Source organism: Juglans regia, chromosome 2, assembly GCF_001411555.2.
Source record: "Juglans regia cultivar Chandler chromosome 2, Walnut 2.0, whole genome shotgun sequence".
NCBI classification, from domain to species: Eukaryota; Viridiplantae; Streptophyta; class Magnoliopsida; order Fagales; family Juglandaceae; genus Juglans; species Juglans regia.
Window position 1 is genome coordinate 37,304,145 of NC_049902.1, and position 21,306 is coordinate 37,325,450.

General features: G+C 38.6%; 4 protein-coding genes across 5 annotated transcripts; all 4 read left to right on the forward strand.

Moving 5' to 3' along the window:
• Positions 1-832: 832 nt before the first annotated feature.
• LOC108985571 (ABC transporter G family member 26) lies at positions 833-4,331 on the forward strand. Of its 2 annotated transcripts, none has more exons than XM_018957918.2 (9): positions 833-1,107; positions 1,330-1,619; positions 1,728-1,883; positions 2,027-2,210; positions 2,297-2,575; positions 2,651-2,935; positions 3,070-3,354; positions 3,426-3,533; positions 3,915-4,331. In XM_018957918.2, exons 1-9 carry the CDS (start codon positions 901-903, stop codon positions 4,182-4,184), a joined length of 2,064 nt encoding a protein of 687 aa, XP_018813463.1. In that variant the 5' UTR covers positions 833-900; the 3' UTR covers positions 4,185-4,331. The 2 variants fall into 2 exon arrangements, with proteins under 2 accessions (XP_018813463.1, XP_018813471.1); XM_018957926.2 differs by having other exon boundaries at positions 881-1,107; positions 3,974-4,066.
• Positions 4,332-5,160: 829 nt separating this feature from the next.
• Positions 5,161-8,885, forward strand: LOC108985587. Its single transcript, XM_018957935.2, has 2 exons — positions 5,161-7,251; positions 8,399-8,885. The coding sequence occupies exons 1-2, from the start codon at positions 5,398-5,400 to the stop codon at positions 8,495-8,497; spliced, it is 1,953 nt and encodes a 650-aa protein (XP_018813480.1). The 5' UTR covers positions 5,161-5,397; the 3' UTR covers positions 8,498-8,885.
• A 4,015-nt stretch (positions 8,886-12,900) lies between these two features.
• LOC108985596 (E3 ubiquitin-protein ligase At1g63170-like) lies at positions 12,901-14,868 on the forward strand. The gene is made up of 3 exons (XM_035687253.1): positions 12,901-13,475; positions 13,705-14,086; positions 14,338-14,868. Exons 1-3 carry the CDS (start codon positions 12,973-12,975, stop codon positions 14,482-14,484), a joined length of 1,032 nt encoding a protein of 343 aa, XP_035543146.1. The 5' UTR covers positions 12,901-12,972; the 3' UTR covers positions 14,485-14,868.
• Positions 14,869-17,190: 2,322 nt separating this feature from the next.
• LOC108985607 (farnesyl pyrophosphate synthase-like) lies at positions 17,191-21,041 on the forward strand. The gene is made up of 12 exons (XM_018957967.2): positions 17,191-17,370; positions 18,281-18,305; positions 18,424-18,539; positions 18,670-18,756; positions 18,875-18,991; positions 19,081-19,169; positions 19,274-19,325; positions 19,759-19,854; positions 20,116-20,160; positions 20,273-20,362; positions 20,448-20,519; positions 20,622-21,041. The coding sequence occupies exons 1-12, from the start codon at positions 17,260-17,262 to the stop codon at positions 20,748-20,750; spliced, it is 1,029 nt and encodes a 342-aa protein (XP_018813512.1). The 5' UTR covers positions 17,191-17,259; the 3' UTR covers positions 20,751-21,041.
• The last annotated feature ends 265 nt before the right edge of the window (positions 21,042-21,306 follow it).

Genomic DNA, 21,306 nt, shown 5'->3' on the forward strand with positions numbered 1-21,306 from the left:
ATATTTTTATTTGAAAATATTTTTATAAAATGATATTATTTTTATTAAAAATCTAAAATATAATTGTAAAAATAATTATAAAAGTACATCATTTTCCATATTCCAAATTTTCACTGAGCAACTTTGATATCCTTTTTTTAACCCTTAACAAATTCACTATGTTACTAAGCATAAAAGATGTTTGGATTAAGAGAGAATTCCTAGAAAACCTTGATAAGTTGATGATTTCCAAACATGAACCTGTTTTCCTCTATTTTATATCTTTTTTAAAATTATGCAATATGATTTTTTTATAAGTCAAAATTATGCAATAGGATTACATTGTACTCTGTAATCTCCGTTGCAAAGCAGAATAAGGAGGAGTTGTTTGGATAGTGAAAAGATGTAAGATAAGATGATTTTAAATAAAAATTGAAAGTTGAATAAAATATTATTAGATTATTAATTTTTAATATTATTCTTTTTTTGGATTTGAAAATATTGAATTGTTTATTATATTTTATATAAGAATTTGAAAAAATTGTAATGATGAGATGAAATCGAGATAGAATGTTTCAAGTACTTTTTAGGAATCTCAATGAAAATTTGAAGGGAAAAAAAACCAGTGAGTTCCCGTTACATATGAGCAGACTCGACTATAGATAGTTTCTGGTCATGTTCTTGGCATGTTCACAAGGCAAGTCAAGTCATTATGGTTGCAAGGGGCATGTTGGAACTAAAACAAAGCCATTTTCATTGTCCTAAAACTGGAAATGGAAAGCACATGGCCCACCAACCTATCCTCTGCCTCCACATTATAGGCAGGTTTTCGATTTCTTGCAGTTTGATTCACTACATTACAAAGTCCCCATTAAGGATAGTTTGAGCAGAGTAGCTACCCCCTGGAAGCCGCCCAAGAACATGGAAATTAAGAGAGATGATGAAATTGAGGTTATGTCATTGTCCGCCCCAACAATGGGAACTATGCAGATTGCTGGGAGTACTGGTTTTGGTCACAACATTGAGTTCATGTCTCAAGCCTACCTTAGAAATAGGTACTCAGAGATTGATTTAGAAGATGAGAGTTCTAATACCAACAAAGATCACCCTCTTCCAATATTTCTCAAGGTACTAGTATGTCTAACCGTTTCTACTTGAAGGAAGCTTTTGAGCTGAGCTAAAACTCTCATTGTTTGCACAAAATTTGAGTCCCTATTGATAACGAAAGCAAAGCAACTCATAATGCATGAAATTCTTGAGGATTTGACTATGTTCTTATATATATGATCATGTTTGTTACAGTTTCAATATAATTGCTAGACATATTTTGTGGGTCTCTTGGTGATGCAGTTTGAAGATGTGGAGTATAAGGTGAGAAGTAGCCAAGCTTCCTCCAACAACCCGGTGAAGTCAGTTGTTTCCAAGGTAGCTACACAACTTAACATGGAGCAAGACAATTGCAAGCAGATATTGAAGGGTATAACTGGAAGCATCGGCCCTGGAGAAATCCTTGCTCTGATGGGTCCTTCTGGTAGTGGGAAAACAACCTTGTTAAAAGTGATAGGAGGAAGACTACTTGACAACGTTGAAGGAAAGATTACTTATAATGACATCCCATATAATGCAGTTGTTAAGAGGAGGTCAGCCAACTTCACAGAAACTTCATCCATGTCATCCGAATACACTCTTAAAGGTGTAGAAGATATATTAATATCGTATTTCTTATTAAATTTATTTTTGCCTTACAGGATAGGATTTGTGACACAAGATGACGTGCTCTTCCCACAATTAACAGTGGAAGAAACCTTAGTTTTTGCTGCATTTTTAAGGCTTCCAAGCAATATGAGCCAACAACAAAAATATGCAAGAGTGGAGATGATTGTGAAGGAGCTAGGCCTTGAAAGGTATGTGTTAAATGGGAGAGTAGCTGGAGGGTATCTTAAAAGATTATATTCAACATAGCTGGATCATATTAAAGAAGTAAGTTCTTTTTTTTTTTAAACATACTTTCAGCAGCTCCTCTAAATGATTTCTTGTATAACCATAGATGTCGTCACACAAGAATAGGAGGAGGATTTGTAAAAGGAATATCTGGAGGAGAAAGAAAAAGAACCAGCATTGGTCATGAAATTCTTGTTGATCCTTCGTTATTGTTGCTTGATGAACCTACTTCAGGTCTTGATTCTACCTCGGCCAATAGACTCCTTATAATTCTTCAAGGACTTGCTAAGGTACCATCAATAGATGCATTTTCTATGTGCTATATTCCAGTTTATAAATTGGACTAGTTCTAAAGATTACATTTGACGGTCCACAGGCAGGAAGGACAATAATCACAACCATCCATCAGCCATCAAGCAGAATGTTTCACATGTTTGACAAAATTCTGCTAATATCAGAAGGCTACCCTGTGTACTATGGGAAGGCTAGAGAGTCTATGGAGTATTTCTCATCGTTAAGGTTCATCCCAGAAATACCCATGAATCCTGCAGAGTTCTTGCTTGATTTAGCAGCTGGTCAAGTGAGTGACATAAATGTACCTGGAGATTTTTTGGAAACTCGAGGATCTCCTGACTCAGAGAAGGCCATCATCGAAGTAAGAACTTGAAATTTTACGTCTTACAAATTCTGTCTCCCCTCTCTAAACATCTGTTCTGTGTGTTATGTTCAGTTTCTACAACTCAAATACAAAACTCAGCTGGAGCCCAAGGAAAAAGAAGAAAATCATAAAACAACAAAGACATCAGAGCATCTTCAGTTAGCCATTCAAGTAAAGAGGGACTGGACAATGACTTGGTGGGAGCAATTCATGGTACTGTCAAAGAGAACATTTAGAGAAAGGTGCAAGGATTATTTTGATAAGCTAAGACTTGTTCAAGCAGTAGGAGTTGCAGTCTTGTTGGGCCTTCTTTGGTGGAAATCCAAGATTGACACCGAGGCTCATCTCAGAGATCAGGTAAATTACCATGACTTCATTTCGTGCAGTTAAAAATTTTAGCAGCTCTTCAATTTCATTTTTAAGCTTCTTTGCTACATATATGTTTCAATCATGCCATGCATTCGACTGAATCTTCATGACCTAAATTGCAGGTCGGTTTGTTGTTCTACATTTGTATATTTTGGACATCATCATCAATTTTTGGAGCAGTATACGTGTTCCCGTTTGAAAAAATATATTTGGTGAAGGAAAGGAAAGCAGACATGTATAGATTAAGCGTATACTATGTGTGCAGCACCCTTTGTGACATGGTGGCACATGTTCTCTATCCTACGTTTTTCATGCTCATTTTGTATTTCATGGCTGGCTTCAAGAGAACTGTCCCTTGCTTCTTCCTGACATTATTTGCCATACTTTTGGTAGCAATAACAAGCCAGGTAAGTCTATGAATTTCCAATTCTGTGTTTATATTCCTTCGACGGTTCAATGAATCTCTTTCTGCCTCTAGGGGGCAGGAGAGCTATTTGGAGCTGCAGTTTTGAGTATCAAAAGGTCTGGCATGGTTGCTTCTTTGCTATTAATGTTGTTTCTTCTCACTGGAGGTTACTATGTCCAGGTATACACTGCTTCTGGTTTTAAAACTAATGGTCTAATTTAAATCCCATTTTCAAGTTTCATGAAGACGCATGCAGTCCATGTAAAAATAACAGGTGTTAATGCTAGCCGCAGACCCTTCCTTTGCTAGTTGCCTAAGCTTGTTGACAACAGCCAAGGCGAGGGTTCTGGAGTTGCTTCTGGGACCAAATAGTACTTTATTCATTTATTTTTATTTAAACTCATTCTATAACTATCATATTAACTATCTGGAGCATTGAAAATTGTACTTAGTTTGGTTTTCCTCTTGAGTCTTCAGCCCTATATTGTAGTTGCAATATTTTGGGAATCAGTAAAGTATTGCAGACACATACATAAGCCTCGCTGAATGTTTTAATTGCAGCACATACCAAAATTTATGAGGTGGTTGAAGTATTTGTCGTTCATATACTATGGCTTCAGACTTCTCTTGAAAGTGCAATATTCTGGAGACGAATTATATGAGTGCCAAAGCCAAGGAGGGTGCAGGACCCTGCAGAGTTCACCTTCTTTCAACGCAGTGAACCTGAATGGTGGATTGGAAGAAGTATGGATTCTGCTTGCCATGGCTCTAGCTTACCGGTTGTGTGCTTACTTTTGCCTTCGCAGAAGAATTAACATATGCACTCTTTGAATGTATGTTTCATTCCACGTTTCTAAAGAATAAGAGCAACTTCTGAGCAGCTCTATGTTTCTGAATTTTTAATATAGGTTTGTACTATGATCATTATAATCTTTCGCTTGAGTTCATGATCTGAAATTGCACATGCTGGTGGAAAAACCTGAATCAAAGTTCTATAACCTAGCCAATTAAGAATTGCCCTTCAAACTCGGGCAGTCCAAAAGATGTCTACTACCCGGTTCATTCATTTTTTTCCCCCAGCTGGCTTGGTGCTCTGAGTTCGTTCTCAACTACAGTGTTATTGACTTTTTAAGGACTCTTTTTCAAAACTAAAAAGAAAAAGACCACGGGAAGACTCTTGATGCAGTAAACGGTCCAAAACATTGCATTCGATGGGTGGAATACTGTTACGATTCCACATCGACTAAGTATGAGATTGTTTTATGATTTATAAGCCCCTAAACACCATTTTCTTATAAGCCGATTTTCAAGAATGAGTTATACTTAATGGGTTTATAACAAATACTAGTAGAGTTCTATAATTATTTAGTCCTGAGTACTTATAAGGGCAATATTTATGGAGTAAAGGTTGCTGTTTCATTCAATAGGGGAAAATAGAACTGCCAGTAATTTCACTGAGTTCTATCCAACACAATGAATGAGTAGTTACAGTGCAGTTCTTGAAGAGGATTTAATTGCCAGTCTCTGTTTACAAGCGCATCAAGTTATCAAGGGAATAAATGATAACGAAAATGATTTGATCGGGATGATAAGAATTTGAACTCAGAACCGACATTTACTGAAACGAATTCTGTAGCCTAAAACCCAAATCCAAAATAAAACAGCTACCCAAAAAACATTTGTCAAAAAATAATGGAAGAAACAATGGTTCAGAGAAATCATTTTTCTCAGGTAAACATGGAGTACAAGATTTAGATGTTATTAAAGGTTTGGAAAAGAGTATTGGTTAATACCGCCAATGCTAATGGTTAATGATTTTATATCTTACAGGTCCCCCACGAACCCACATCTCAATTCTCTCCTCTGTCCCAAAAACGGTCTTTCCGGGTCTGACACGCACACCACATATCCAACTCCAGCACAATAGAATCTATTTTCCCCTTCCCCCCTCTCTGACTCAATTCCCCTTGTATCAGTCCAACATAGGTGGAAGGCTGGAAGCATTCAGTTTCACCTTAACTGAGACTGGAATAGACACAGGGAAATGGAGCTAGTCCCGTACTCTGACCCAAAAACCGAAAATCCAAGTTCCACAACCCCACCATGGCAAGATATGTTCCGTACCGCCTCAATCCGCAAACCCTCTCCATCCTCGTCTCCACCTCCTCAGCCCCACGCGCCACCACAACCTCACGAGCCTCCACCACCAAACCCAAATCACTCCATCTCCGGAGACCCCCAGGTCCGGCTGGCTCTCTACATCGCCATGGCCCACGCCGGTGTCGCCTTCGCCATCTTTATCCTCTACTTCATCTGCAAACTCCTCGGGGAGTATCTTCGCCCGATTCAGTGGGCCGTGCTCTGCTCCATTCCTCTCAGAGGCATTCAACGAACGCTCGTCTCCTTCTGGTCGGAACCCTTGAATCTCGGACTAACCGAGACCATTTTCGCCGTCCCAGTTGCCGTTTTTAAAGTCTTCGTCCATACCCTCGTCGAAATTCGCCATCTTTGCTTCCGGATCCTCAGAAGAAAGCCGATATCCGAGACCCCAAGACGAAACCGTAGTGGCTTCTCGAAGCTACTGAGATTGCTTGTGTCGTTTGGGATATTCATCATTGCTTATGAGACATTTGGAGGAATTATGTCTCTGGGCTTGATCGGACTAGGGCTTGTGTTTAGCTCTAGGAAAGTGGATTCGACAATGTCGGCCTTATCGTCGTTTCGGAGCAATAGCTTTCGCCGTAGTCCAGTCAGTACGTTCTTCACTCGTGGAATATTGAAGAGGCTGAAAACCATTGTGGCAATTGGGCTGATTGTTGGAATGATTATTGGGTTTTTAGTTGGGGTCATGTTCTTCTCATACAAGATTGGGGTCGAAGGAAAAGACGCTGTGATTTCTCTGAAACTACACGTGGAAGAAAGCAACTATGCTGAGAAGATTGGCGTGAAGCAGTGGATGGACGAGAATGATGTGCCCGGAATGGTGGATAGGTACACTACTACGTTCTATGAGACTGTGTTGGATCAGATTGATAGTTTGGCAATGCAGTATAATATGACCGAGCTTGTGACTGAGATCAAGCATTTCGTGATAAAGAGACCGGCTAACTCTTCGGCGCCTCCAACATCTTTAGCTAGTCCTTCGCCATATACAGAGAAGTTTTTGAGCTTGAGAAATAGGATTAGCAATAGGGAATGGGGGCAGATATATAAAGAGTTGGATGAGATGTTTAGGGAATTGATAATCACCAGGGACGATTTGGTTGTGAAGGCCAAAGAGTTTGCGGTTAGAGGGGTGGACGTGTCACAACGTGTGTTTGCTAGCAGTAGAACCGTGTTAGGCAGCAGTGCAAAGCTTGTGGTTTCCATTGGGAGTTCGATTGTATCTGGGGCTGCAGAGGTTTTCAATTTCGTATCTCAGTCAATGGTGTTCTTCTGGGTGTTGTATTATCTGATCACGTCGGAGTCTGGTGGGGTGACTGAACAAGTTATGTGCATGCTTCCTATGTCAAGTTCGGCAAGGGTTAGATGTGTTGAAGTTCTTGATAAAGCAATTTCGGGTGTGCTTTTGGCTACGGCTGAGATTGCCTTTATTCAAGGATGTCTCACCTGGCTTTTGTTTAGACTATGCAATATACATTTCTTGTACATGTCGACAGTACTTGCATTCATCAGCGCTCTGTTGCCAATCTTTCCAGTTTGGCTTGCCACAATTCCAGCAGCTCTGCAACTGTTAGTGGAAGGCAGATACATATTAGCCATTAGTTTGTCCATTGTTCATCTTGCGCTTATGGATTATGTTTCATCCGAAATTCAGGAGGACATACCTGGTCATAGTGGTTATCTCACAGGGCTTAGCATCATTGGCGGAATGACATTGTTCCCTTCTGCATTTGAGGTAACTTGCTCCTTATAGCGTTGTGATTTTTCAGTTCATGTGGTTTTCCCTTTCGGTGTATCAGTGCAATCCTAAGATGTACATTCCCCCTTGCTTTGTCTGCAACAGAATGCTTGGAAAATTATTGAAGGTTTATTGATATGAGATAATGGACTTATATATGGAAGATTAACTAGTTTGCAGATTGAAAGAGTTTCTACTAACATAATTTGATTTGAAATGCTTTTTTATTTTATCAATGAACCTTGAATTTGTTTGGATGCTGTGAAGCTGCAGCATCATTTTCCAAATGATACTTGAAAGTGTGCTTGTTTGTGTCTTCTGTAATTGATGTGCAGCGTGCATGTTACATAGTCAAAGTCTAATTTCTGATGGAAAGTGTGGTTCTCTGTTTAGAAAATAGCTAGTAAAAATTAAATGAGTTCCAATTTGGTTTGACGTTGAACTTGTTTTTTTTTGTACCGAACTCAAATATATTTAGAAAGGTGCACTTCCAGATGCATATTTACAAATGGCTTTGCTGGTAGTGAAAAATTCATGAGCCAAATCTCTCTTGGGGCAGCTGCAGCTTTTGTCTTGTTAATAGAGTACGATGTCCTCAATTTTCGTGAGCTCTATACACATAATTTTGCAGGTCCCCTATCCCTTTTCTTCTAATGAAATTGATCTTTGTTCCGTCCACCATGAATGGTTGTTTTGAACTTCTTTGTGCTGTTAAAGATTGAATGACTTATTGGATGAGCTATTTATTTAAGAATATTTTTTTTTCTTAGTGAACTCCACATTTCCAAAAAGTTGCTTCTTGGAATGAAATGATCATGAAAACAAAGAACACTCATGATTCAGTCTCCTTTAGAATCGGCATGTGTAGGGCTTTTTTAACCAAGAAAGATACATATCATTGGAATGCTCAACGCCAGTCACAAGAACTTCCTACTCATGTATTCTCATCTGTCCTCTGTATTTTATCGTTCTGCCAGTGAAACATCTCATTTTGCCATCTTGGTGTTTTTTCAAATTAAATTTAGCGGTGTCGGATTTAGTTTGTTGAGAATATTTTTATTTGTAGCTTGTGTTCACAAATTGTCCTAATGCTGTACTAATGATGCTTGCTGTGTATTTTGGACTTGTATTTATTGTTCTACAGGGAGCAATTATGGGTCCGCTGATCACTACAGTTGTGATCGCTTTGATAGATTTGTATGCAGAGTTTTTTTTGGAAGAACCTAAGGAAAAGGATAAGTAGAATGCAAAGGAAGCCTCTGCCAGTGCCTACTTTGTATGTAGTTGATATGGAGTACTTGGGACGGGTTGGAACACACTACAAGGGTCGATGCTCGAACATGATCCTCTTTGTTCTCATTTTCGATCAATCATGTGTTATTCGAGATTTGCTATTAGGATGTTGTTTTTACTTCCAACCCCCCCGCCCCAAGGAAAAAAAGAAAAGAAAAAGAAAGGCCGTCTCCTTGTTGACATTTCTGTAACATTTGATGGATCATCGTATTCTTTCTGTTTGCAGCAGCTTGTTAAAGTGAAAAGTTGTAAATTATTCATCCATGAAACCATGTAAGGTTGTGGTTTGTTCATTTCGCATCATGCAGATTTTAATGTGATTTTTCGGTGCTTTTGAATTGGATGATGGCACTGCACACATACAAGACATACAAGCTTGAAACTTCCACCAAGACGAGACCATACCGAGAGAGTACCAAACTCGAGCACTATATATTGGGAGTAGGGCTGCTTTGATGGAGATCCGAAATTTGTGTTTGCCCGCTTGCGAGGATGCGGATGGATTTTCCACGTCCAGCATACCCACACCCACCTACCATATATATGCCTAAATTGACCTACCATATCCTATACAATAAACACATACATATGGCGTTTCAAAAAAAAAAAACATATACATATGGTATCTATATATTTATAAAAGAGTGTAAAACTTACAAACGATTTTGGCTAAAACAGATTGATTTGAGGCCTTTTTCATGTCCTCTCTATTGTTGCCAACATAGAAGATTAAATTCCATAATCCGGATGTGAATAAAACAAAATCCAGTGATCCACATCCAGCAAAGCAATTTACAAAGTTTTGGTACATGGTACATACAATCACTGCAAATCACGGGTTTCTTTTCACTCGAAGATTGCTCGGGCTTCTTCACTCAAGATTTGAACAGTAAGCTACTTCATGTATTTCTGCAGGAATTTCCGGTGGAAGTCATTCCTGATGGTGTCATTAATGAAGCGCTTCAGAGTTTTGGTTTCACCACGAGCCTGATTCTTAAACACCACATCGTCATCCCAACTAAGCCAATGAATGCATACAGAACGTCGCATTAGAAAAGGACTCCACTAACAACTAAAAATTATTAAGCTCCTAGATTTGATTACAGAACTTGGGGAAAGTAGGATCTTCAAGCTACTGACCTCCTTTTCACATTAAAGGATGTTGGATTATTGAGCAGTGGGTTTCCTCGAAGAAGCTCTGCTTCCTTGGCTTTAAGCTCTTCCTCTCGTTGTTGTTGCTCCTACAGATGCACAAAGCCACTGATGCGATGAGTTTGCTGATTTTCTAAGAGATCTATTTCAGGACATAATCATCCTTCGAACAAAAAAACTCAGCTCCCATTCTATCAGCGATGCAGTAGTTAGGAGGTTTGAAAGTGTTAGAGGAATAATCTCATATTGTCTGTGAACAAGATCTTGAGCATTGGGTGTGTACAATGTTTTCGTTTGAGAGTAGCCCAAGCCTCAAGGACAACGAAATTAGAGATAAGGTTGTTCACTTCCGTATTAATATGTCTCTCCATCGTCTTTGAATATGACTACTTTTACCCCTCAAACAAATGAAAAAGTATTGACATCAGCCAAAACACACCTTACGTGGCTTTAAGTGAAATGATCAAAAACTTCCTACAACAAAATCCACGTTCCCTCTCATTTTACTCATTTCAAATTATTTTTACTTCCTCTCTCCTCCCGCGTCACCCATCGCCCATCCTTCCCCCCTCGCCCATCCTCTCCCGCCCGCGTCACCAAAGTCCCCCCACCCGTCGCCCATCCTCTACCCCCACCCCCACTACTTGCGATGCTCATCCTCTCCCCCACCCCCGCGTTGCCCATTATCTCCCTTATTCCTCCCGCCTCGCCCATCTCTGCTGGATTTAAAATGGGTGGTCACGGAGAGGCTACAGTGGAATTGGTGGTGCCGTCAACTATCGAGGTGGAGGCATGATGGTTTGGTGGTACAGATTTGGCCGTGAGGAAAAGGGCATGTGAGGGAGAGAGGAAGGTTGGTGTGGACTGGGGAAGGAGGGTATGCCAAGGGGTGGAGGTCCGGCGTGCTCGTGGGCGGCGACGCGCTGCTGTAGGTGGCGGAATGTGAGCCACGACGTGGGAAAACTGTGTAGAGAGAGAGGGTGTGCATGCTTGCGAGGGATCTGGGCTACGAAGGGGAGGAGGAAGGGCTCGGTGGTGGTGATCGGTGGCTACGGTGGGAGGCCCAATCTATAGTTGCGCAGCGGGTCTAGGTTGCGATGGAGACACACGTGAGAAGAGAGAAACGAGAAGGAGAGGGGGAGGGGCTGCGATGACAGATTTTATGAAGAAAAAAAATGACACTTCCCCAACATGTTGCCTAAAGTTACCGGCCAAATTAATCCAATATGCATCTTGCAAGAAACTCATCTTCCTAAATTTCTCGGATGTACTTAAAAAAAATGTAAAACACAGACACATACTGAATCACCAATTAAGCTGGTGAGAAACATGTTGTTGAATGGATTTCAAAAAAGAAATGGGTGTCTCGGCAGGAGGCTATTGCGACAAAACCCCTTTCAATTTTTGGGGCTTACTCGTAAAGTCTCTCCCAGTGTTGTGAATTTTGTATCATACCGATCGGTACGGTCGAAATTTTTCGTACCGGCCGGACGGCAAGTACAGGTACTATATCTATTTCGTACTAGCCGGTACCAGACGTACTGGCCTCAATTTCGACCTATAACGGCCGATATTTCGGCCAGTTTTTTTTTTTTTCAAACTAAAAGCTTATTTTTTAACCTTCAATTCAGACTAGACTATTTATAATTTATATATATGTATTTATATATAATTTATTTATATATCGACTATCCCGAAATGTTATCCCGAAACGCTATTTCGAAACGGTACTAATATCAAAATATCTCGTTCTAGTATCTTGACCGATACGACGTCCGGTACGGTATTCAAAACATTGATCTCTCCTATAGCATTTTAGCTTCAAAATTGAATATGATTTGATTGAAAATAGAGGTCAAGATCAAATCTTTTTTTCCTCTTTTTTACACTATTTTTTGCAGAAAACAATATCAATTTTTGGGCCTCACTCGTAACACATGGCTTGTTTCTAAGAAAATGATGTCATGAATTGCGACAGAATATAAGTGGCTTACAATGCTCCAATCATGCTGACATATCGAAATATGTCTCTTCATAAAGACCCATCTAATTGTTGTCCTTGAATTCTCATAGGACGACAATGTTCTTCCCTACCCGCCCAGCAGCCAAACTTCCCCACTGCAAGAATGGGGTGGCCGAAAGAGGGCCATGCTCCAACATAATACAACTGGCTAGTTGGATTGGTTGGCCAACCGCTACCCATAAAATCTCAGAGCCACAGTACCCGCCATAATTCAAATCACTTTGTTTATATTCTATTAGTAAACAAAAATTAGCCAACGTAATTATCTTATAATCCCTTTACTAAACCTAACTTTAATATTATACTGAAACGTATTCGTTTTTACTTCAATTTTCTATTTAGGGGGAGAGGGGGGGCATCCGCTGCAGTTGAAGAACAACTTACACTCTGAACCTTTGCTTGCTTAATAAACAATAGCCAGATGGAGGTGAGGCCAACGGTTAGCTTCCCTCCAAACCCTCTGATTTTCTTGGACTCAAAGCAAAGCTTTTGCTGGTGATTTATGGTCACCATCCGAGAGACCCAACTTCACCTTCCTGACATATGCTTCAAACCCCACCTTGTTCTGCTCGCCTTGCCCTATCCTTCTATTTACGGTTCAAAATTCCCACGATTTTGTTCATATTGAACTCAATCCATAAATCCCCATTAGTGCTTCTGACCTCTAGTGCATGGTGTGGTGCCTTTTGGAGTGATTTTGGGTTGAGAGTTTTAGGTTGTTAAAGTTCCAAGCTTATGTGGTGTAGGAGTTCCAGGAAAGTTGATCGGGTGGTGGAGACCCAGTAGATTTCTTAGCTGTAGAGCTGAAGTAAAGCAACCCATAAATAGTTGGTGCTTGAATTTTTCACTGTATTGAGCTGTGGGCTTTCTGGGATTTGGAATACATTAGAGTTGGCTTCTGAATTAGGGGTTTTTGCTTACTGCAGCTGGCAAGTTCACCCGGAGCTTTATGTACGCAGAGAAGGTTCGCAAGCTAATTCTCATGGGCTGCCCCACCCAGCTGGTACTTACATTTTGAACTCTCATGAATAGTGTGACTCTGCGCCAAAAGCCACTTTTTTCGTGACTCAACAATACCATCTTTGTGATTGCAAATTCCCTTATGCTGTTATTCCGATTTCAGTTAAAATCATATGACACTTCTATATATATGGATTGTTTGTGATGATAGAGTGGCCAAAGGGGTAATATCAGTTTATCATTTGGAAAAGTTTTGAGCTTGATTTTTAGTCCAGTAAAAATAATTCCAAATGAATACTCGGTACTTCTTTCCACCGGACTCCTTGTGCAACTCAGGAAGTGCGGCTTCATTTTCATCAAATCCTTCAGCAGGACGAGATCGTGTGTCCGTGGGCACTCGACACAGGCCTGTTCGTGCCCTACCTTCTTCGTTTTTGGGAAGGATAGCGATGAGGATCTCTAGAGCAAGGTGGTTCTCCTTCTTAAGAAGAGTATTCCACTACCAGAATGGATCAAGATCTGATCTTGGTTCTAATCCTTTCAATTCTGGCACTTGGATGTTGATGGAGTTTATAGCTTTGGTTGTTCAAATAAGCACCACAACATTTACTCTAGTCATTTCCAAGAGGGAGATGCCTGTTTGGCCTATGAGAATATGGATTGTTGGCTATGATATTGGCTGTATGCTTAGTCTGCTGCTGCTCTACGGGCACTACCGGCATCTTCATCTGACTCATGAAGATGGTTTCAGCCTTTCTGAAATGGAACAGCAGGGGGGCAGCGAAGAATCCAGGTATCCTTTTACGGCTGTGCCCTTCAACGCCTATGGTTTATTTTTTTTCTAAACAAATAATGATCAGTGCTTTCCATCCGCTATGTCAATGGTGACAGCTTATCGGTTTGGAATCATTACAAAATTTTGGAGCTAGTTATGAAACATTATATGCTACGTGCTTTTAATTTTTTAATGCACGAATGAGTTTTCATTTCAAGCTTTTTAATTGAATTTGTAATGGACACAGGATCTCACATTTAATGAACAAATGCCGGACTTCACTTGAGCTGTTCTTTGCAATATTGTTTGTGATGGGTAATGTTTGGGTTTTTGACTCTCGCGTTGGCTCCTTCCATCGAGCCCCAAAGCTCCAAGCGCTCTGTATCTCCCTGCTGGCTTGGAATGCTATCTGCTACTCTTTTCCATTCCTACTATTTTTGCTGCTATGCTGTTGTGTACCACTCATTAGCAGCCTCGTCGGATACAATATGAATGCCGGGTCAACTGATAGAGGAGCATCTGACGATCAACTTTCCCAGCTTCCCAGTTGGAGATACAAAGAAGTTGACACCAAGTTTGATCTTGGCAATGATGCCGACAGCAATCCGGATCATGCAAATGAAGATCCAGTAATTCTCATTTCAACTTACAGATGGCTAATATTTCATACAATAGATAATAGAAGTGTTTAATTGGCCTCTACTGATGATCTTTAAAAAAACTCCATTCCTCTTTTCAAGCCTAATGTTACTAGTAGATAACAAAGTCAAGAAGATGTTGTCCCATTGAGGAACTTTTTTTAAAAAAAAGTATTGCCCTAGTAAAGTTTATATAAAGTTGCTGATGGGGATGTTCTTTTTTCTTGTGGTGCAAATGACAGGAATGCTGTATTTGCCTGGCTAAGTATAAGGACAAGGAAGAATTGAGGCAGTTACCATGTTCCCACATGTTTCACCTCAAGTGTGTAGATCAATGGCTTCAAATTATATCTTGCTGTCCTCTTTGTAAACAAGAGCTTGAGAGGTAGAAAGCAACATAATCACTGAGTTGCTGAAGGTTTTTATTGGCCTTTCATTTTTCCTTTTTTACTATTTTTTTTTTTCAAAATTTTCTCACTATTGTGTGAAATATATGTACTAACATGGTTACTTGAGTGAGAATTGCTTGTACAGTGGAGGTCACCAGTAACCATAATATATATATATATAGATATATAAATGTACTGTCTTTGGGTATACATATTTGCAGATAATGATGCTGGATTACTCGCTTCCTAAAGGTAGCAGAGTCTATTACTCCACCAGGATATACAACCAGTTACATGTGATTTTTGTTGTCATCGTCATTATGTAGAAGAAGAGTACTAAATAATGAATCAACAATCCTTGTTGTGTATATAATTTGTTTGCTCTCTAACACAACGTTTACATTTTCTTCTTCTTCTTCTTCTTCTTTTCTTGTTTGTTTGTTTCCAATTTCTTGGTGGAACAAGTGAGTGTAAAATAACTCACCAAACCCACTCCCACTTCAGAAGAGAGTGACAAGAGACCATGCTGTTGAGAAAAGGAACGAACTTTGTGATATAAATTCAAAGAAGGGATGAAAAATACATTAAAGATAGTGAATAGTCAATGTGTTGGAAGCTAGCAACCTCATTGCTTACATGACCAGTCGGCTTCTCTGCAGAATTAGAAAGGATTGGGTCATCATTTTCTTTGCTTTGACTCTCAATGTCATTCTTGTAGTCTCTAAAGTTAGGAGTTGTTAGTACGAATGATTTGAGGAAAACATGATTGCTAGGTGGATTTTGTTAGCACCTGCTGCCAGAAGTTCCACACACACACACACAATTCTATTTCAAGATGGCGTTGGAACATTGCATGCTGATGCTGTGTGTTAACTTCAAGACAAATGCATTTTCAACATAATTGACTTTTGAAGCAGTAGCCAGTGGCTGTAGCAGTAGTGTGAAAGGAATAGCTTTACCATTTATCTTTGTCCCAGCAGTAATTAGAATTCTTATAATTTTCAAATTTTGATTTTTTTGGGGAGTGAAACTCTAATAGCTGAACTCGCCCCTCATCGATCATACATATCACCAAAACTTTTGTCTTTTTGTAATTTGCAAAAAAGCCTAAGATAAAGATTCAATGCATAAGCAGAAGAATGGATGGCATTAGGAATATAGGATTGTGGGCTTAACCTATTTGATTAGAATTAGATAGATCATATTATGGTTTTGCCAATGATGGTTTGTTTTTGTAATTAAAAGGGAAAATGGAATTCCTAGGAATTGGCATAAGCGGTAAAAATTTGTTTTCGCAAATGAAATGAGATTAAAATTAAAAGTTGAATAAAATATTGTTAGAATATATTTTTTTAATATTATTTTTGTTTTGAAATTTGAAAAAATTGAACTGTTTATTTTATTGTGTAGAAATTTAAGAAAGTTGTAATGATTAGATGAGATGAATTAAAAAGAGTTGTGAAAATAAATTAGGCTTGGTCTCAGTGGTATACTCCCTTTAGATCTAAAGTCTGAATGAATTATCTCGAGTAAACAATTTATAAGAATCATCGAATTGGAGTAACTTCTTATTGAATTATCCGAAATGTATTTAGGAAAAACTCTTTGTTGAAATTCTACATACCTTCAAGATTAGTCGATATTTTGTTATTAAACACTCAGTACCAATAGAAAGAAAATAAAGAATGTAATATTAGATATAATTATACATTGCGTAAGCGTTTCTCTCCTTTTGAAAAAAAAATAAGATTTATAATTAAAAAATTAATTTTTTTTTTTATGTAGATAATATGTTTTTTTAAATATATAATATTTATGATTTTATGAATGTAGATATCATTTAAAAAAAAAAAAAAGAGAGAGAGAGAGAAAAGTAGTTAGAAGAGTGTGAGAATACAAGGATCGAGGATACAAGTAAACTACCTTAGTCAAACTCGCGTGGTTGAAGTGCAACAGTACGAATACAAAGAGTCGGGCATGCAATTAGAAAGTGAAACGGTCCTCTGCCGCTGTATCTACGGCGTCCTCTGCAGTGCTATTGTTGGTCCACTTGGCAGTGAATTAAATAAAATGTGGCTGGTTGGTGGATTTCTAGCTCTATCCCCACGTCCCCAATTACTTCACGACCTCCGCCGACTTTGAAATATCAATCCATGCCACATGGGAATGGATTGTTTGTTTTAAAAAAAATATACGTGTAAGCCACGACATCTTATATTAAAAGACCTATTGTTATTAGAAAACAGGACAATTAATATTATTATTATTAACTTATGACTAAGATTACGTAAAATTAAACTATCTCTTTTTATATAATTTCTTTTAATTTTTAGATAAAATATAATAAATAATTTAATTTTTTTTAATTTTAAAATAAAAATAATATTAAAATTTTATATTAAATAATATTTTATTTAATTTTTAATAAAATATTTTATTTCATCTTATGAACTGTGTAACCAAACGACGATACCGAAGATGGGAATGACATGTCTGTAAGTTGACACCAAATTAGAGCCTCTATCTCAATTACGTCCACAAAAGGTCAGTATCAACAACTAACGAGCGCTCATTTTCAATTCAACACAAGCGGCTAATGTACTACAAGAATTTAATTTGATTGCATTGAAAAACGACGACGTCTCTACGACCACTCCGTTCACTTTTAACTTTTAAATACTGACCCCAGAGCATCGCTCTCGCCAAAGCGCCTCTCCTTGTCTGTCTATCTCTCTGCGTGTGTTTCTTGAGAAACAGAACAAACAAAAAAAGACCATGAGCGATTTCAGGTCGAGATTCTTGGAAGCGTACTCTGTGTTGAAGTCTGAGCTCCTCCACGACCCGGCTTTTGACTTCACCGACGATTCTCGCCAATGGGTCGAGCGGGTATACTCCATCCTCTCTCTCTGTTTTACACACTCACGCACAGAACAATACGTCTTCACATTCACATACACGATATATATATTCGTTCTCTTTGATTGAGTCTTTAGTTTGAGACTATTCGAGTGTTGGTGGTGTTTTGTACGGTTTGGAGTTCCTTCCAAGTTCGATTTTGGTTTATTAATTTCTATTTTCTCAATCGAGCTCATGGTCATAGAATTAGGAGCTCGTTCGGCTTATATTTCGAACTTTGAATGACAGAAGTTTGACGGTTTTGGCGGAATTTAATGCGTTTCATAAGGGTTTGGCAGTCAGAATCTAGTTGGTTATTGGGTTTTTAACTGATGCATGTGGGGTTTTCTCTCTGGGTGTATGACATATAGGAATTTCATGGGTTGTCCCAAGTGGTCTGAGAACTTGGTATGTCTGATCAACGTCAGACAGCATGGCGTGGGGACAATGAAAATGTGAATATTGATGGTCGAACACAAAAGATCATACGAGGACTGTTGTATATTTCCTGAAATCAGGAGCATTGCATATTGAACTACTAAGATGAAAAGTTTGACTATGTGAAAAGGAGCCACTGGTCCGAGGCTGATAATTACCGTGATGACGTAAAGTTGCAAGATTTATCGACCTTAATTTCATTTACTCTTGGGGTAGATTAATGGAACTGCATTTACTGCATACGTTTGAATACATCGCACTACTATCCTCCATCATAAACATCTGTATTCATGCCAAACGCGGGGAATCTTTGAGCCCCAATATGACAAGCTGTTCCTCGGAGGTTTCTGTCTTGTCCATGCTTGGAAAAAATTATTACTAATTCTGAACAGTATAGCCTTTTTAGTCTCTTTACTTACAATGTACTAGTGCTGATTGTGTCTGTGTTACCCGTGCTTTGCAGATGCTTGACTATAACGTACCAGGAGGTGTGTATAGTGATATAATCTATAAGAAATTGCCCACTTTATTTCAGTAAATCATTGTGCTAAAGTTTCTGCCCTCCAAGGAAGAGAAAATGACTTTGTTGGATTGAATTAATGGCAGGAAAGCTGAACCGAGGACTATCTGTCATTGACAGCTACAAATTACTGAAAGAAGGAAAGGAACTAACTAATGATGAGATTTTTCTTGCGTGTGCGCTAGGTTGGTGCATTGAATGGGTATGGATGCAACGTATCTCTTTGCTCTTTTGGTTGATCCTGATTTTATCACCCATAAAAGTTTCTATACCAATTGATTGACTTTTTTCCCAATCAAAATTTTGTCCAATCTTGACAATGATTCTTGCAGCTTCAAGCATATTTTCTTGTTCTTGATGATATCATGGACAATTCTGTTACACGCCGTGGCCAACCTTGTTGGTTTAGGCTACCTAAGGTGCAAACTTTTAATCATAGCGAACACCTTCTTTCTTACTATATGTATACTTATATACACACACTATATATTTATAAATATGTTGGTTTTTCCTAACTTCTGCAAATATTGAACCTAGGTTGGTATGATTGCTGTAAATGATGGCATCATTCTCCGTAACCACATTCCACGAATTCTCAAAAATCATTTTAGAGAAGAGACTTATTATGTGGATCTGTTGGACTTATTTAATGAGGTGGGGATATCTTTCTGTATACTGTAAAGAGGACTAGTGACTTTTTGTTTAAACGAAGATGGATTTTGACATTATTTACATGTGTACAGGTGGAATTCCAAACAGCTTCAGGGCAAATGATAGATTTGACTACTACACTTGTAGGAGAGAAAGATCTATCTAAGTATTCACTCTCTCTGTAAGTAAAAAATTGGGATGATTGTGATTTCTTTATGATTTAACTTCCAATCATGGGATGCTTTTTGTGTTTCTAAAAGATCAAATATTTGTGTTCTCATGCAGCCACCAACGCATTGTTCAGTACAAAACTGCTTATTATTCATTCTACCTTCCGGTGAGTAATTCCCTCATCTTATGTTCTGTCTTGTTTCTTGGTCTGATTGATATCTATCTTTTATTTAAACCCATTAAGTTAGGTTTTTCGTTAAATTCCTTGTAAAGAGACTCTCAGCTGGTGTTTCTTCCAAGTAAATCTGAAGATCTGTTGACAGTGTGTTCCTATGAACTTGCTGACTTCTGATTGAAATTTCTTTCCACATGAAACTGCTTGTGGGACTTTTGGATGTTGATGGCCATATTTTCTAAGAGTCGGTGATTTATAAATAAAAAATATTCTTAAGAGTAGGCTGTGCCTCACCAAACACGAGATATTGGCAGCCCCTCCGCCACCCCCCCGGCCCCCCCAAAAAAAATAGAGTGCTTTTGAGCCCAATGAACTGTTTTGATTCAATAATTTTCATTCTTTATGATCACTCTTATGTATCCAGGTTGCTTGTGCATTGCTTATGGCTGGTGAAAATCTTGAAAATCATATCAATGTGAAGAACGTTCTTATAGAAATGGGGAACTATTTTCAAGTACAGGTAACTGTTTATTGCACATGGAATCCTTATTTTCATTGATCGCTGAAAAACTGTGTGAAGACAGGAGTACTTATCAGAAGCGTTACAGCTGCTGTTCCAACCTCAAATTATTAGCCAAGATTTTCTTTTTCCCATGTCTTGCCAGAAACCAAATATGCATGTGTGCATGCGTGCTTGTACTGTTGTAGATGCACAATATTTTATTGGTAATTTCCCAGAGCTTCTCTGGAAGTGTTAACAATGGTTGAATGTGTTCTGTAGGATGATTATCTTGACTGCTATGGTGCTCCTGAAGTGATCGGTAAGGTATGTTCCACAATAGTACTCATATGACTCTTGGTAATGAAATTTCCATGAATATTCATCTCCTCATTTTAACAAAAAGTTAGAGACCTTAGCAGTGGTCTTTTTGTATCAGATTGGAACAGATATTGAAGATTTTAAATGCTCTTGGCTGGTTGTGAAAGCACTAGAACACTCTAATGAAGAACAGCTGAAAATATTATATGTAAGGAAGTAGCTTCATCTGACTCAAATTGTATTATGTTTTGGGACAATAGTACTAGACTTGTGTATGCGTGTTTTGTCACCAGGAGAACTATGGGAAAGCAGATGAAGCATGTGTTGCAAAAGTGAAAGAGCTATATAAAGTTCTTGATCTTGAGGTTTGTCTCCCTCCCTGCCTCATCTTTCTTCTTTACCTTATCTGGAGCAATATTGTTTATTAGGGTGCATATACTGGTTTTTTACCTGAGGGTGTTTTGCAGGGTGTCTTTGCGGAGTATGAGAGTAAGAGTTATGAGAAGCTTGTAAAATCCATAGAAGCTCATCCAAGTAAAGCAGTACAGGCAGTGTTAAAATCATTCTTGGCAAAGATTTACAAAAGACTGAAGTAGGGGCTGAGATGCAAGGTTCGGCAGAGTTGATATCCAGTTCTTTACACCATTAGCATTTGGTCTTTCCCATAGAAGTGTTTAGTATTTGTGAGCATTTACTTGCTAGTGTTCTATTTTGTCGTCTGAAATCCTCTCTCTCTCTCTCTCTCAATCCGCTAAATCGGGTTGGTGAATCTATGCAATCGGAAGGTTGTACAAGATTCCGAATTAATTTTGTTTTTAACTGTGTATCTCGTCCTTCATCTTGCTTGTACGATAAAATAAACTAACAAAGACGTTAGTCCTCTTCAAGCATGGAGTAAGATATCAATCTCTTTGCTATTTACTTACTACTAGAAGGGTGCTCTTCTGGGCCATCTAAGTTTCATGCCTTTCTTTTGAGCTCTCTGATCTTGTGCAGTTGGATTGTGTGTGTGTGTGTGTGTGTGTGTGTGTGTGTGTGTGTGTGTGTGTGAGGGGAGAGAGACCCGCTTGAATTCTTGGTCGAACTCTAAGGCTTGCTTATAGTGAGAGAGAGAGAGAGAGGATACACTAAAAAAAGGGTATAATCAATGCA

Bases quoted from the DNA above. Each gene is read 5' to 3' on its own strand.
- LOC108985596 (XM_035687253.1), top strand. From the start codon at position 12,973: ATGAATACTCGGTACTTCTTTCCACCGGACTCCTTGTGCAACTCAGGA. The intron at 13,476-13,704 runs GTATCCTTTTAC...TAATGGACACAG, and splicing joins GGGGGCAGCGAAGAATCCAG to GATCTCACATTTAATGAACA. The intron at 14,087-14,337 runs GTAATTCTCATT...TGCAAATGACAG, and splicing joins ATCATGCAAATGAAGATCCA to GAATGCTGTATTTGCCTGGC.
- LOC108985607 (XM_018957967.2), top strand. From the start codon at position 17,260: ATGAGCGATTTCAGGTCGAGATTCTTGGAAGCGTACTCTGTGTTGAAG. The intron at 18,540-18,669 runs GTATGGATGCAA...TGATTCTTGCAG, and splicing joins TAGGTTGGTGCATTGAATGG to CTTCAAGCATATTTTCTTGT. The intron at 20,161-20,272 runs GTATGTTCCACA...TTTTTGTATCAG, and splicing joins CTCCTGAAGTGATCGGTAAG to ATTGGAACAGATATTGAAGA.
- LOC108985587 (XM_018957935.2), top strand. From the start codon at position 5,398: ATGGAGCTAGTCCCGTACTCTGACCCAAAAACCGAAAATCCAAGTTCC. The intron at 7,252-8,398 runs GTAACTTGCTCC...ATTGTTCTACAG, and splicing joins TGTTCCCTTCTGCATTTGAG to GGAGCAATTATGGGTCCGCT.
- LOC108985571 (XM_018957918.2), top strand. From the start codon at position 901: ATGGAAATTAAGAGAGATGATGAAATTGAGGTTATGTCATTGTCCGCC. The intron at 1,620-1,727 runs GTCAGCCAACTT...TTTGCCTTACAG, and splicing joins AATGCAGTTGTTAAGAGGAG to GATAGGATTTGTGACACAAG. The intron at 3,534-3,914 runs GTATACACTGCT...TTTTAATTGCAG, and splicing joins CTGGAGGTTACTATGTCCAG to CACATACCAAAATTTATGAG.